Here is a 13,571-nt window from a genome sequence, read left to right on the forward strand (position 1 = left end):
TTCTTCATCTGCAGTATTTTATGTCCAAATTAAGAGTTTTTACAGATCATCATTCAAATGAAATTAGAGAATCCAATCATCTGATGAGAGTAACCTTACGCATACTAGGAATGATGCACAGCTGGAAAAGAACAGGTAGATAACATTTAACTTATCAGGAAAAAAAACAACAAAACTAACTTGCAAGAAGCCTCATCACGATAAAAACAGGTATCACTTAGTTATGCATTTATCCTGTCAATCATGTTACTATTGATGCTGTCGCTGTAGGTTGACAGCTGAATAAAACTGTCGACTGTGTGAAGGCACAAACTTTGAAACATCAAATTAAGCCAACTATTGATGGAAGAAGCTGAATAAATGTGTGAGCAACATCAAAATAGCAAAGGGGACAAGTGCTAAAAATGGGATGAAGTCAGGAGAGTGGAATTGAACTGCACATCTCAAAGCTCAGATGTAAAGGAAATTCTCTCACTTTCTGTTCTGGAATGCTTCCATTGAACTTTACATCCAAATTGCAGGTCACAGAGTCATAGAGATATACAGCATAGAAACAGACCCTTCGGTCCAATTCATCCATGCCGACCAGATATCCGAAATAAATCTAACCCCATTTGGTCCAAACCCCTCTAAACCCTTCCTATTCATATATCCATCCAGATGCCTTTTCACTTCCCATGTAGTCACTGCCTTTTTAAAGTGCTGTTGTTTTGATCTTCATTTCTCCCCCAAATTACAGAACAATGCAGCCAGCAGCTTATAACATAGTAATCGCTGTTCCTAGAATTCAAGGAAATCAGCTCCAACACTGATAATACTTAAAAAGAGGAGCAGCACTTATAGACACAATTCTTTCCCGTCCTCCATCTTGAATTACTCAGGTCCATTATCTGAAACACTGAAATTTCTTTGTTTCTATCTACTTTGCCCCATCGCTTCAGAAATTCAAATCCCATTTATCAGATTACTTGACAATCTCCACCATGCAAGACAACAACCAGCCATAATGTATTCTTACTAGTTTGTTTCCCTACCAGTGCTCCCCCAGATAGACTGCACAGCACTGGTTGCTGACAGATAAATGGCTCACAGCTGAAACTATCCCTTTTTCTTTTGCTGGGATACACCAATGAGGCATTTTAAAAGGAAGGAGGAAAGCAAAATCAAAGATAAGTTCCAATACGTTCTGAAAACTGCTTTCAAGGAAGGCACTTTGTGTACACAGAGGAAGCTTTTAGTACTGACCTCCCGCTGCTGTTGGTTGAGACTGTGCGAATTGCGTTGGCATAATGCAATTGTCTCCTCTAAAGCAGATTCTGCAGCTTGCACCATTTCTTCATTCTTTTCTCCTGTAGAGATTCACATGCAAAATTGTGAGTACAATGCAACAGCCTGCTGGAGCTCTGCACATCAGGAAACCAAGAAAGAGCAACAACGCAGCTTTTCAGGACTTGTGTACCATTTCTGTATCATTGGAAAGGAAGGGGTAAGAGCAGAATGCTAGGCCCATGGACTACAGGAGTTCAGGGTGGAAATGACTGGCAGTATTTTCCTTAGGACCAGAGGAGCATCACTCGGACAGCCACTCAAAGGCAGGCCAAGTGAAAGATCACCACAGGCTACATAACAATAGGAAAGGGGTGTTGTGTTTTCCTTTGATTTGGAGAAACAACCATTTTGTTTCTGTTAGCCTGAAAACTCAACCATACTAATTTAACTAATCTCTCAAATTACTATCAAGTCATCTCTGTCAATCTGTCTCCCGTATACATGGATGCCAACTTCACACCTAATTACCAATACACCAGATATCATTGAAAAGTTATTATTCTGCCAAATTTCATCTACACAGTTAACTCTGGTGAAGGTATCTATTGACAGAGGCACTCAAGTCTGTGATTCATAGGCTCTGAGATCATGATAACCTAGATCTCAGGGCCACATAACTGAGCACTTTGCTGTGTTGACAATTCTTTTTTTTTCTGAGGATTTCACCTCAGCCAGTCTGTGGCTTATTTATCTATTACGCTTTGAAGGATTCAAGATTTGTTCAAAATTCAAGATTTCGTAATGGGTTGAAAAGGCAGAGTCAGAACAGAGTAAATAAGTCAACCATATAGATTAAAAACAAAATTAAAGGAATAACTAGGGTAATAAAACCTGCATATATACTGACATAGAATAATAGAACATAGAAATGTAAAGCACAGGAACAGGGCGTTCGGCCCATGGTATTGTGCCAAACATGACACCAAATTAAAGTAATCCCTTTTACCTGCCCTTGGTCCATATCCCTCTATTTCTTGCATATTCATGTGCTTATTTAAAAGTCCCTTAAATGCCCCTATAATACCTGCCTCTACTACCACCCCTGGCAATGCATTCCAGACCTCCTACCACTCTCTGTGTAAAAAGATTTGCGCCTCACAACTCCTTTGCACATTCCTTCTCTCACCTTAAATGCATGCCCCTAGTATTAGACATCTCAACTCTGGGGAAAAAAAGATTCTGACCATCAACCCGATCAACGCATCTCATAACTTTATAGACTTTTATCAAACCTCCCCTCAGCCTCCCCTGCTCCAGAAAGAAAAAAAAAATGTTTTTTTCTAGCCTCTGCTTATACCTCATACTCTTTCATCCAGGCAGCATCCTGGGAAACCTGCACACTCTCCAAAGTCTCCACATCCTTCCTATAATGTGGTGACCAGAATATTCTCGAAGTGAACTAACCAAAGTCTTATAAAGCTGTAACATGGCATCCTGACTCTTGTATTCAATTCCCTGACCATAAAGGCAAGCATGCTATACACCTTCTTTATCACTCTATCTACTTGTGTGGCCACTTTCAGGGAACTATGGAATTAAACCTCAAGATCCCTCTAAACATCAATGCTGTTCAGGGTCCTGCCATTAACTGTATATTTTTCTTTAATATTTGATCTCCCAAAGTGGAGCACCTCACCTTTCCCTAAATTAAACTCCATCTACCCTTTCTCCATCCCTATCTGCAACTGATCTATATCCTTTGACAACTTTATACACTATCCCCAACTCCATCGATCTTTGTATTGTTTGCAAACTTACTAACCCAGCCATCCATATTTTCATCCAAGTCCCTCGAGACTAAGCCCGACTCTCTGCAACTGGATCCTCAGTTTCCTGACCCACAGGCCACAATCAGTGAAGATTGGGGACAATATTTCATCCTCACTAACACTCAACACTGAAGCCCCCCAGGGGTGCGTACTCAGTGCCTACTGTACTCACCGTATACCCATGACTGCATTGCCAAATACCAGACGAATGCCATTTACAAGTTCGCTGATGACACCACCATAGTTGGTCGAATCTCAGATGGCGAGAAAACAGACTACAGATGGGAGAGGAAGATCTGGAAAATGGCTCACTGAGAACAACCTAGCTCTCAATGCCAGCAAAACCAAGGGACTCGTTATTGACTTTCAGCGGGATGTTACTCATTCCCCCTCCCCCCTTACACATTAACAGCACAGAGGTGGAATGAGTGGACAGTGTCAACCTCCTGGGAGTGGTCATTAACAACAAGCTTTCTTGGACTCATGTGGATGCCCTGATTACAAAGGCCCAACAATGTCTCTTCTTCCTCAGGCAGCTGAGGAAATTTGACATGACGGTGAATACCCTTGCGAACGTTTATAGATGTACCATCAAAAGCATTCTGTCTCGATATATTACTACCTGGTATGCAACTGTACCATTCAAGATCAGAGACAGTTACAGAGAGTGGTGAACTTGGCCCGGACAATCACAAAGGCCAACTCCTATCTATAGAATCCATCTACCAGGCCCACTGTCAAGGAAAGGCCGCCATCATTCTCAAAGATCCATCCCACCCTGGCAATGTTTTTCTACAACCTCTACCATCAGGGAGAAGGTACATAAGCCTGAGCGCGCACCAGCCGGTTTCACAACAGTTTCTATCCTAATGCTGTTAGAACACTGAATGGACTCACAAACTTGTAACATTCACCTGTAGCTATGTTTTTGTTTTTGAGCTGTTTATCTATTATTTACTTATCTGTGCTACTTAACTCTGTGATCTGCCTGTATTGCTCGCAAGACAAAGCTTTTCACTGTGCCTCGGTACACATGACAATAAATTCAATTCAATTCAACTTATATATATCACAAACAGTAAGGATCCATGCAGAATACCTTCAGCCAGAAAAACACCATTTCATCACTATTCTCTATCTTGTATTGGCAAGCCAGTTCTGAATCCACGCATGCAACTCACTGTGGAACCCAGGAACTTTAATGTTCTGGATGAGCCTACCATGAGGGATCTTGCCGAAAGCCTTACTATAATCCATGTAGTCATGTCCACTGTTCTACCCTCATCGATCCACCTTTGTTACCTCCTTGGAAAATTCAATCAAGTTACTAAGACATGACTGCCCCACACAAAGCCATGCTGACTGTCCCTAATTAGGTCATGCTTTTCAAAATGTGCATAAATCGTATCCCTAAGGATTCTCTCTATAGCTTCCCAACCATTGATGGGAGAGTCACTGGTCTATAGTTTCCCGAAATAAACCTATTTCTCTCTTTGAACAATGGAAAAATACTAGCTACTTGCCAGTCTTCGTGGATCTCTCTAATGGCTAGCACGGATACAAAGATCTTGGTCAAGGTCCCAGCAATCTCCTCTCTTGCCCCTCTCAATAACCTTGTTAGATACCGTCCGCCTTAATGCTTTTGAAGAGACCCAACACCACTTCTTTCTTCATCTCAAAATACCCTAACATATTAGCATGCTCCACACAAATCTCACTATCCTCCATATCCTTCTCGTAGGTGAAGACCAAAATAATGTACTCACTTAGGAGCTCGCCCACGTCCTCTCCCTCCAAGCATAAGTTCCCTCCTTTATCATTGAGTGATCCTACCTTCTCCCGAGTTATCCTCTTGTTTTTAATGTACGTATAGAATACTTCAGGATTCTCTTTAACCCTACTTATCAGGATCATTTCATGGGCCCCCTCTTGCTCTCCTAATTCCCTGCTTGAGTTCTTTCCTGCTTTCTTTATATTCCTCACGGGCCTAGTCCGATTTTAGCTTCCTAAGCTTTATATATGCTTCTTTTTCTCTTTTGACTAAATTCACAGCCTCCCTCATTATCTAAGGATCCCTTACCTTGCCATCCTTGTCCTTCCTCCTTCCTCTCATCAGCAGGTCTTTAAACAATTCCCACATGTCAAATGTGGACTTGCCGGATAACAGCTCCTCCCAATTAATACTCCCTAGCTCCTGCCTAATACTGATATAATTTGCCCTCTCCCAATTTAGTACCTTCCCGCAAGGTCCTGACTTATCCTTTTTCATAGCTACCTAAAAACTCGTGGAGTTGTGATCAGTCTCCTAAATGTTCACCTACTGAAAGATCAGTCACCGAGCCAGGCTGATTAGCCAATACAAAGTCCAGTATGGCCCATCTTCTAGTTAGACGATCCATATACTGTTTCAAGAAACCTCCTTGGACACACTGAACAAATTCTGCCCCTTGCTCTAAGGGAGTCCCAGTCAATATTGAGGAAGTTAATGTCACCCATTATGAAAACCCTGCTGTTATTACACCTTTCCACAAGATGCTTATGTATTTTTTCCTCAAATGGCTGTTGAGGGGCCTCTAGTATAATCCTACCAGAGTTACTGCACCCATCTTACTTTTGAGCTCTACCCATACTGCCTCAGTGGATAAGCCCTCCAGTATGTCCTCTCTGAGTGTAGATGTGACATTTCCCTGATTACTAATGCAACCCCTCTACCTCTTTTACCTTTGTCTCTATCTCATGGAAAACAACAAAACTCTGCAACATTGAGCAGCCAGTCCTGTCCTTCTCTCAACCAAGTCTCTGTCACAGTCACAACATAACAGTCCCATGTACTGACCAAGGCTCTAAGCTCATTTGCCTTCCATATGATACTCCTTGTGTTGAAATAAATGCACCTCAGTCAATTAGTGCCATTGTATTCACTCACCTGTCTCTGCCTGTCCTTCCTTTCTGACTTACTGGTCCTAATATGAACCTCCTCTTCAATCTCTCCAATTGCTGACCCGCTGCTCTGGTTCCTAGCCCCCTGCCACTCTGATTTAAACCCTCCCAAATGGCACTAGCAAACTTCCCTGTGAGGATGGGCTCCCCTCCAGTTTAGGTGCAGCCTTTCTCTCTTGTAAGGTCACTTCTGCCCCAGAAGAGATCCCACTGAGCGAAGAACTTGATACCCTGCCCCTTGCGCCAGCTCCTTAGCCACACATTCATCTTTCTATTCCTTGCCTCACTTGCATGTAGCACTGTAGTAACCCAGAAATTACTAATTAATTACAGTCTGACCTCTGTTGGTCATTATAAAGCAGATAGCATTTGAAACTCACTGGAACCACCAACATCGATCTCAGCAGTATGCATTCACACTGCCACCTAGAATACAGCTTTTCTCGGCTTACCACCTACGGCTTTTCCAACACTGCCCTTTACATAGAAATAGGTCATACATACAAATTAGTATCAAACAAACAAAAAAAAATTGAACATACTCATCTGTGCTATCTTTTCTGTACTGATCACAAACCATTATACCTCAGATTAAAGATAACATCCATAAAAAGAACTTGAACCTCACTTTTAAAACTGTTCTAACCAGTTTTACTAATTAGCAACATTTGTAAAACCCAAATAGTATGTAAAGTATTAACAATTTAATTAGGTCAACCTGAAAATATATGAACAGTGGACCAAGAGAAAATGCAGCGAGTGGATGGTTTAGTTTTACGTTGTAAAGTTAAAATATGTGCATTTTGCAATGTATTGTAATTATTTACATACTGAATGTTCATAATTATGATTTGCTTTTTTTTTAGTTTATTAACAGTTTATAAATATGTTATGAATTATGATATCTTGTTTTATTGCGCTGTCGCAATTTGGCCCTGGTTATTGTAGTGATTTTTCAACCAATCTCAGGAATCAGAAAATTTACAACTTTCATAATTGGGCTATGCTGACGAATAAAAAGGCTACTATCTCCTACTTTGTGGTCTGGGATCTGTGTCAGTCTAACAAATAACAACTGTTTAAATGAATGTGAACACAGATTATGTAAATGGTCCGTGAATGAGATACAATCATTCGATAGTAAATTAACAAAACCATGCCATAAAGCTTTAGCAGAGAGAAAAAAAACACTCCCAAGAGGGAGCTTGTTTATGAAAACATGTTACAAATAAATTAATAAATTTCAGAAGGTAAAGAAATGGTTTACCTTTTACAATCTACTAGTAAACAACTCCAATGGCATAAATATTTAAATAAAAGAACTATCAAGACAGTACTTAAATTACATCAAATTTGTGACTGATTCAATGTGCAGTCTGAAGGTCTGCACAACCATATCTCAGCCTCAGGCTTGGCAAATCCAATTACAATGACCACAGCAAGGACAAACAATATCCAATCATCAGACTCGTCTCTGAATAGCTTGAAGCAAATTGGAAATTGACAGAGTTTCACCCAATTACACTGCTGCTACCTGCACAGCACTGATATTAAAACCAGTGAGAGAGAGTAGGTGCTGTTAAGTTGTACAAATGCAGCACTAGACATTTTATGATGCACCATATCCAAGGAAAGTGAACTCTATGCTTTTGCTCTCATCCACTGGAATCTAATCTCTGAAATTGCTGAACTCTATTTTTTTTTCAAACTCACAGCAGCTAACAATAAAGCTTTATGCTGTATGGAATTTTTTCTTAACATTTTGCATCAATTTTCCCAGATAATGGATTCCGTTTCAAATGTATAAGCATACGACCACTTCCACAACTGTTCAACGTTTGTAAATTTTGACTCAAAGAAAGCAAATGTTCAGTTCAGGCTTGGTATACTAAACGCCAGCCAAGTGGATCATGAATGCAGGAATTAGGGTGTACATTTCGGTATTTGTCATTTAAAAATCTTCTCCTTAATCACTTTTAATCTCATGACCATAGATCAATCTGAATGACAAAGAAAGTAGATTAATTTGGAGAATCTCTGGTAGCAAAGAGTAAGAAATCTAATCCTTTGTCCCAATCCTGTGGGTATTTGTGACGTAAGCCTTAATCATTGATCTGAGAGTCTGACAGTATCTTGCTGAAGTTCCCTTTTTGCGGATGATAGGCAGACAGAGACAAAATAGGGGAAAGAGATAGAGTGCTTGGTGGCATTAAGATTATAATTTCTCCCTTAATGTCAGCAAAACTAAAGAGCTGATCATCGACTTCAGGAAGCAAGGAGGAGGGCACACTCTATCTACATCAATGGAGCCGAGGTGGAGAGGGTTGTTAGCATCAAGTTCCTAGGTGTGACGATCACCCACAATCTGTTCTGGACCAGCCATGCTGATGCAGCGGACAAAAAGGCATAACAACGCTTTTTCTTCCTCAGGAGGTGAAGGAAATTCGACATGTCCATAGGGACTCTCACCAACTCATATAGAGGCACGACAGAAAGCATTCTATCTGGATGCATCACGGCTTGGTCAGGCAACTGTTCTGCTCAGGACCGTAAGAAACTACAGAGAGTTGTGAACATAGCCCAGTCCATCATGAAGACCAATTTCCCATCCATTGATTCAATCTATACTTCTCATTGCGGTGGAAAGGCAGCCAACATCAAAGACCCCTCCCAATTTTGGGAAAGCAAATCTTGGCAGGACTTATACACTTAATGGTAAGGTCCTAGGGAGTGTTGCTGAACAAAAAGACCTTGGACTGCAGGTTCATAGCTCCTTGAAAGTGGAGTCGCAGGTAGATAGGATAGTTAAGAAGGTGTTTGGTATGCTTTCCTTTATTGGTCAGAGTATTGAATATAGGAGTGGGAGGTCATGTTGCGGCTGTACAGGACATTGGTTAGGCCACTGTTGGAATATTGTGTGCAATTCTGGTCTCCTTCCTATTGGAAAGATGTTGTGAAACTTGAAAGGGTTCAGAAAAGATTTACAAGGATGTTGCCAGGGTTGGAGGATCTGAGCTATAGGGAGAGGCTGAACAGGCTGAGGCTGTTTTTCCTGGAGCGTCAGAAGCTGAGGGGTGACTTTATAGAGGTTTACAAAATTATGAGGGGCATGGATAGGATAAATAGGCAAAGTCTTTTCCCTGAGGTGGGGGAGTCCAGAACTAGAGGGCATAGGTTTAGGGTGAGAGGGGAAAGACATAAAAGAGATCTAAGAGGCAACGTTTTCACGCAGAGGGTGGTACGTGTATGGAATGAGCTGCCAGAGGATGTGGTGGAGGCTGGTACACTTGCAACATTTAAGAGGCATTTAGACGGGTATATGAATAGGAAGGATCGACGTTTTGGGCATAAGCCCTTCTTCAGGAAGGGCTTATGCCCGAAACGTCGATTCTCCTGTTCCTTGGATGCTGCCTGACCTGCTGCGCTTTTCCAGCAACACATTTTCAGCTCTGATCTCCAGCATCAGCAGTCCTCACTTTCTCCCCTATGAATAGGAAGGGTTTGGAGGGATATGGGCCGGGTGCTAGCAGGTGGGACTAGATTGGGTTGGGATATCTGGTCGGCATGGATGGGTTGGACCGAAGGGTCTGTTTCCATGCTGTACATCTCTGACTCTCTGACCCTGGTTATAATCTCTTCCAACCTCTTTCGTCAGTCAGAAGATACAAAAGCTTAAACACATGCACTGACAGGTTCAAAGACAGTTTCTTCCCTGCTGTTACTAGATTTCTGAATGGACGTCTCAAATTTCAATTCTAATGTTGATCTTGCATTTTTGTGCAACTTCTTTGCAACTGTAACATTGTATTCATTGCTCTGTTCGAATACCCTAACGCACTTTGTCTGTTATGATCTGCCTGTACTGCATGCAAAACAAAACTTTTCACTGGAATATGTGTCAGTCATACCCAGAATGATTGTTACATCCTGAAAAATCTTGGACATGAAGTTAGGAACATGAACTGATTGTACTTCAGCTGGTAGCTCATAACAAGTAAAATACTGAGTGAGGAATTTTGTCAAGCTCAGAATAATATGAGCTGCGATAAGGTGAGTCCTAGAAGAAAAAGTGATTATGTTTCCTTTTGAGAAAAAACTTTTTATACAGATCACCTACCTTATTCACTTCTCCTACACTCACATCAGTACTTAACTCTGGTTTCATAATGCAGTCAAAACTACAATTTAGTCTGTGGTATTTTCTTTATAAGTTCATTTCTTGGATTCACTCTTACGTACATCATTAAATTTCCCTCACAACTTCCAGCATTTGGAACAAAAGTATTCAACTTTATTACAACAGAAACACTTAGGTCCCATCCAGACCCAAAACTTATGCCTTTCCTATCCCTGTAACACTGCATTTCTCCATGGTTAATCTACCTAGCCTGCACATCCCTGGATTCTATGGACAATTTAGCATGGCCAATCCACCTAACCTGCATATCTTTGGACTATGGGAGGAAATTCATGCAGACTAAGGGAGAATGTGCCAACTCCATACAGAGAGTCGCTTGAGAATGGAATCAAACCCAGGTCCTCAGCGTCGTGAGGCACCAGTGCTAACCACTGAGCCACTGTACCACCCAAACTCATTGCCACGCTGGGATTTGAACCTGTGTCTGAAATCATTGCCTGAGTATCTGAAATGTTTGTCCAGTGATACTACTATTGTTCCTCAATCTACTTTCACTCGCCCATCCTCTATCCTTCTTAAGTTTATGGAGGTGACAGAAGTTGTATAGACCAGCTCATAATCATCAGTCATTATTGTTGCCTGTCCAACAACTGCAGCCTTCTGGTCTTCAACATGGGTTTTGATTACAAAAGGTAGAAAACTTCAAATTCTTTTAAGAGTAAATGAGCTCTCTTAGAATTTCACATGTGATATTTACTCCTAATGCCCATATCCATTTGTCAAAATTACTTTGCTTTACCTTTCATATTCAATATAAGTAAGGGGAGGTCGTACCTGACAAACCTGTTGGAGTTCTTTGAAGAGGTGACAAGTAGGTTAGACCAGGGAAACCCAGTGGATGTGGTCTACCTAGACTTCCAAAAGGCCTTTGATAAGGTGCCACACGGGAGGCTGCTGAGCAAGGTGAGGGCCCATGGTGTTCGAGGTGAGCTACTGGTATGGATTGAGGATTGGCTGTCTGACAGAAGGCAGAGAGTTGGGATAAAAGGTTCTTTTTCGGAATGGCAGCCGGTGACAAGCGGTGTCCCACAGGGTTCAGTGTTGGGGCCGCAACTGTTCACATTATATATTAATGATCTGGATGAAGGGACTGGGGGCATTCTAGCGAAGTTTGCCGATGATACAAAGTTAGGTGGACAGGCAGGTAGTACTGAGGAAGTGGGGAGGCTGCAGAAGGATCTAGATAGTTTGGAAGAGTGGTCCAGGAAATGGCTGATGGAATTCAATGTGAGCAAATGCGAGCTCTTGCACATTGGAAAAAAGAATACAAGCATAGTCTACTTTCTAAACAGTGAGAAAATTCGTAAAGCCAAAGTACAGAGGGATCTGGGAGTGCTAGTTGAGGATTCTCTAAAGGTAAACATGCAAGTTGAGTCCGTGATTAAGAAAGCGAATGCAATGTTGTCAATTATCTCAAGAGGGTTGGAATATAAAAGCACTGTTGTGCTACTGAGACTTTATAAAGCTCTGGTTAGGCCCCATTTGGAGTACTGTGTCCAGTTTTGGTCCCCACACCTCAGGAAGGACATACTGGCACTGGAGCGTGTCCAGCGGAGATTCACACGGATGATCCCTGGAATGGTAGGTCTAACATATGAGGAACGGCTGAGGATCCTGGGATTGTATTCATTGGAGTTTAGAAGATTAAGGGGAGATCAATAGAAACTTACAAGATAATACATGGCTTGGAGAGGGTGGATGCTAGAAAATTGTTTCCGTTAGGCAAGGAGACTAGGACCTGTGGACACAGCCTTAGAATTAGAGGGGGTAAATTCAGAACAGAAATGCGGAGACATTTCTTCAGCCAGAGAGTGGTGGGCCTGTGGAATTCATTGCCGCAGAGTGCAGTGGAGGCTGGGACGCTAAATGTCTTCAAGGCAGAAATTGATAAATTCTTGATGTCACAAGGAGTTAAGGGCTATGGGGAGAATGCGGGTAAGTGGAGTTGAAATGCCCATCAGCCATGATTGAATGGCAGAGTGGACTCGATGGGCTGAATGGCCTTACTTCCGCTCCTATGTCTTATGGTCTAAGTCTGCCCAGATTGTTTCCCCAAATTATGCTTCAGAAGCCAACTCATCTGCACTAAAAAAAAACACTTTTTGCTGTGTGAAATTCCATAGAAACCTCCTCTGGAAAAATGATGCATACTTTTCAAGTGCTTTCCTGGTGAACATGCACTGCACAGGCAATGTCCTGTATTCTTTCAGCCAATTCATTTGTCTCACTGTTTTCTCAAATAACAAAGAATGTCTCCACACCTTTTTTCTCCTAAATGTTGATAGGGACTATACAAATTGAAACATTTCCTCACTGGATTTATATTACGATTCAGACTTTTCTTTATTGGCATCTAGCATTTTTAACTTCATAATTTTAAGCTGGAATCTCTCTCTCTCTCTCTCCTCCTTTTCCCTTTGCAACACCAATTCTGGATTCCTGAACTCACTTTCTTCACCTCTCCCTTTTCTCTGAAGTTCTCTTTATGTTGGCTTTTCTTCAAGCTCAAGTCCTTTGTTATTTTTCTTTATCTCAAGCTGCCTTGGGCTGTCTCCTTTTCACATTCAAGTTGTTTTTACTGGATCAGAATCCTTGATTGACTTGATTATGTGTACTTAATCCCTTCTGTATTGACACTAGTCCCAAATGCTTTGCCAATATTTCAATTACCTCTGGGTTCTGAAGACAAGTCTTACTGGTCTCGTAACATTAATTCTGTTTTTCTCTCCACTGACGCTGTTAGACCTGCTGATTTTTGTCCAGTGATTCCTGGTTTGTTTTAATTTTAAACCTCTGGTAGCTTAGCTTTAGCAAGCAATTACATCTCTAATTTATTTGTCAATTCCACAAAGGTAGCTTTTGTCAAGTCTTGTAAATCCACAATGGACGATTTTTCCAATTGGAGGATGGTTTTAACTGTATCCAATGGAAGAGAAAATTGGTACCAGTACTTTTATCCTTCACCATTTACACGAGCTCCACATCCAATTTTACATTGTCCTATTTTAAAATATCCCAGTGACAAGCCCACAAACTTTTCTCATTACTTAACTTCAAAGACTTTGCTCATAATCAGGCCAAACTGTCCCACAAGCTGTCAGAAATTGCATAAATATGTTCAATTCCATTGCGACGACCAAAATATCAAATTGACCTGACTGTTTGCTGTTCAGGACAAAAGCAACTCACATCAGGATCTTTGATTACAGAAATATAGTTCTATTTATTCTAGCACTTAATTTCAACAAGAACAATAAATAGAAGGATTTATGCAACTTAAACTGTACTCCTTCAAAAACCCCACAAACACTCAATAATGAGTAACACATACATTA

General features: G+C 41.2%; 1 protein-coding gene across 4 annotated transcripts in view; it reads right to left on the reverse strand.

Annotated features, from left to right (window-relative positions):
* The window catches only part of vps8 (VPS8 subunit of CORVET complex), a 570,470-nt gene that overhangs the window by 302,523 nt on the left and 254,376 nt on the right, over positions 1 to 13,571 (reverse strand). For all 4 annotated transcript variants that reach the window (XR_015757598.1, XM_043693080.2, XM_043693078.2 and 1 more), the window contains one exon: positions 1,246 to 1,349. Coding sequence is in view for 3 of the 4 variants with exons in the window: in XM_043693080.2 (XP_043549015.2) it covers positions 1,246 to 1,349 (104 nt within the window). In the remaining variant the exon portion in view is untranslated. The remainder of the gene's footprint in view (positions 1 to 1,245; positions 1,350 to 13,571) is intronic.

The sequence above is a fragment of the Chiloscyllium plagiosum genome, unplaced genomic scaffold (assembly GCF_037043375.1).
Source record: "Chiloscyllium plagiosum isolate Xiang-an unplaced genomic scaffold, Cpla_swu_hap1 HiC_scaffold_7, whole genome shotgun sequence".
Taxonomy (NCBI): domain Eukaryota; kingdom Metazoa; phylum Chordata; class Chondrichthyes; order Orectolobiformes; family Hemiscylliidae; genus Chiloscyllium; species Chiloscyllium plagiosum.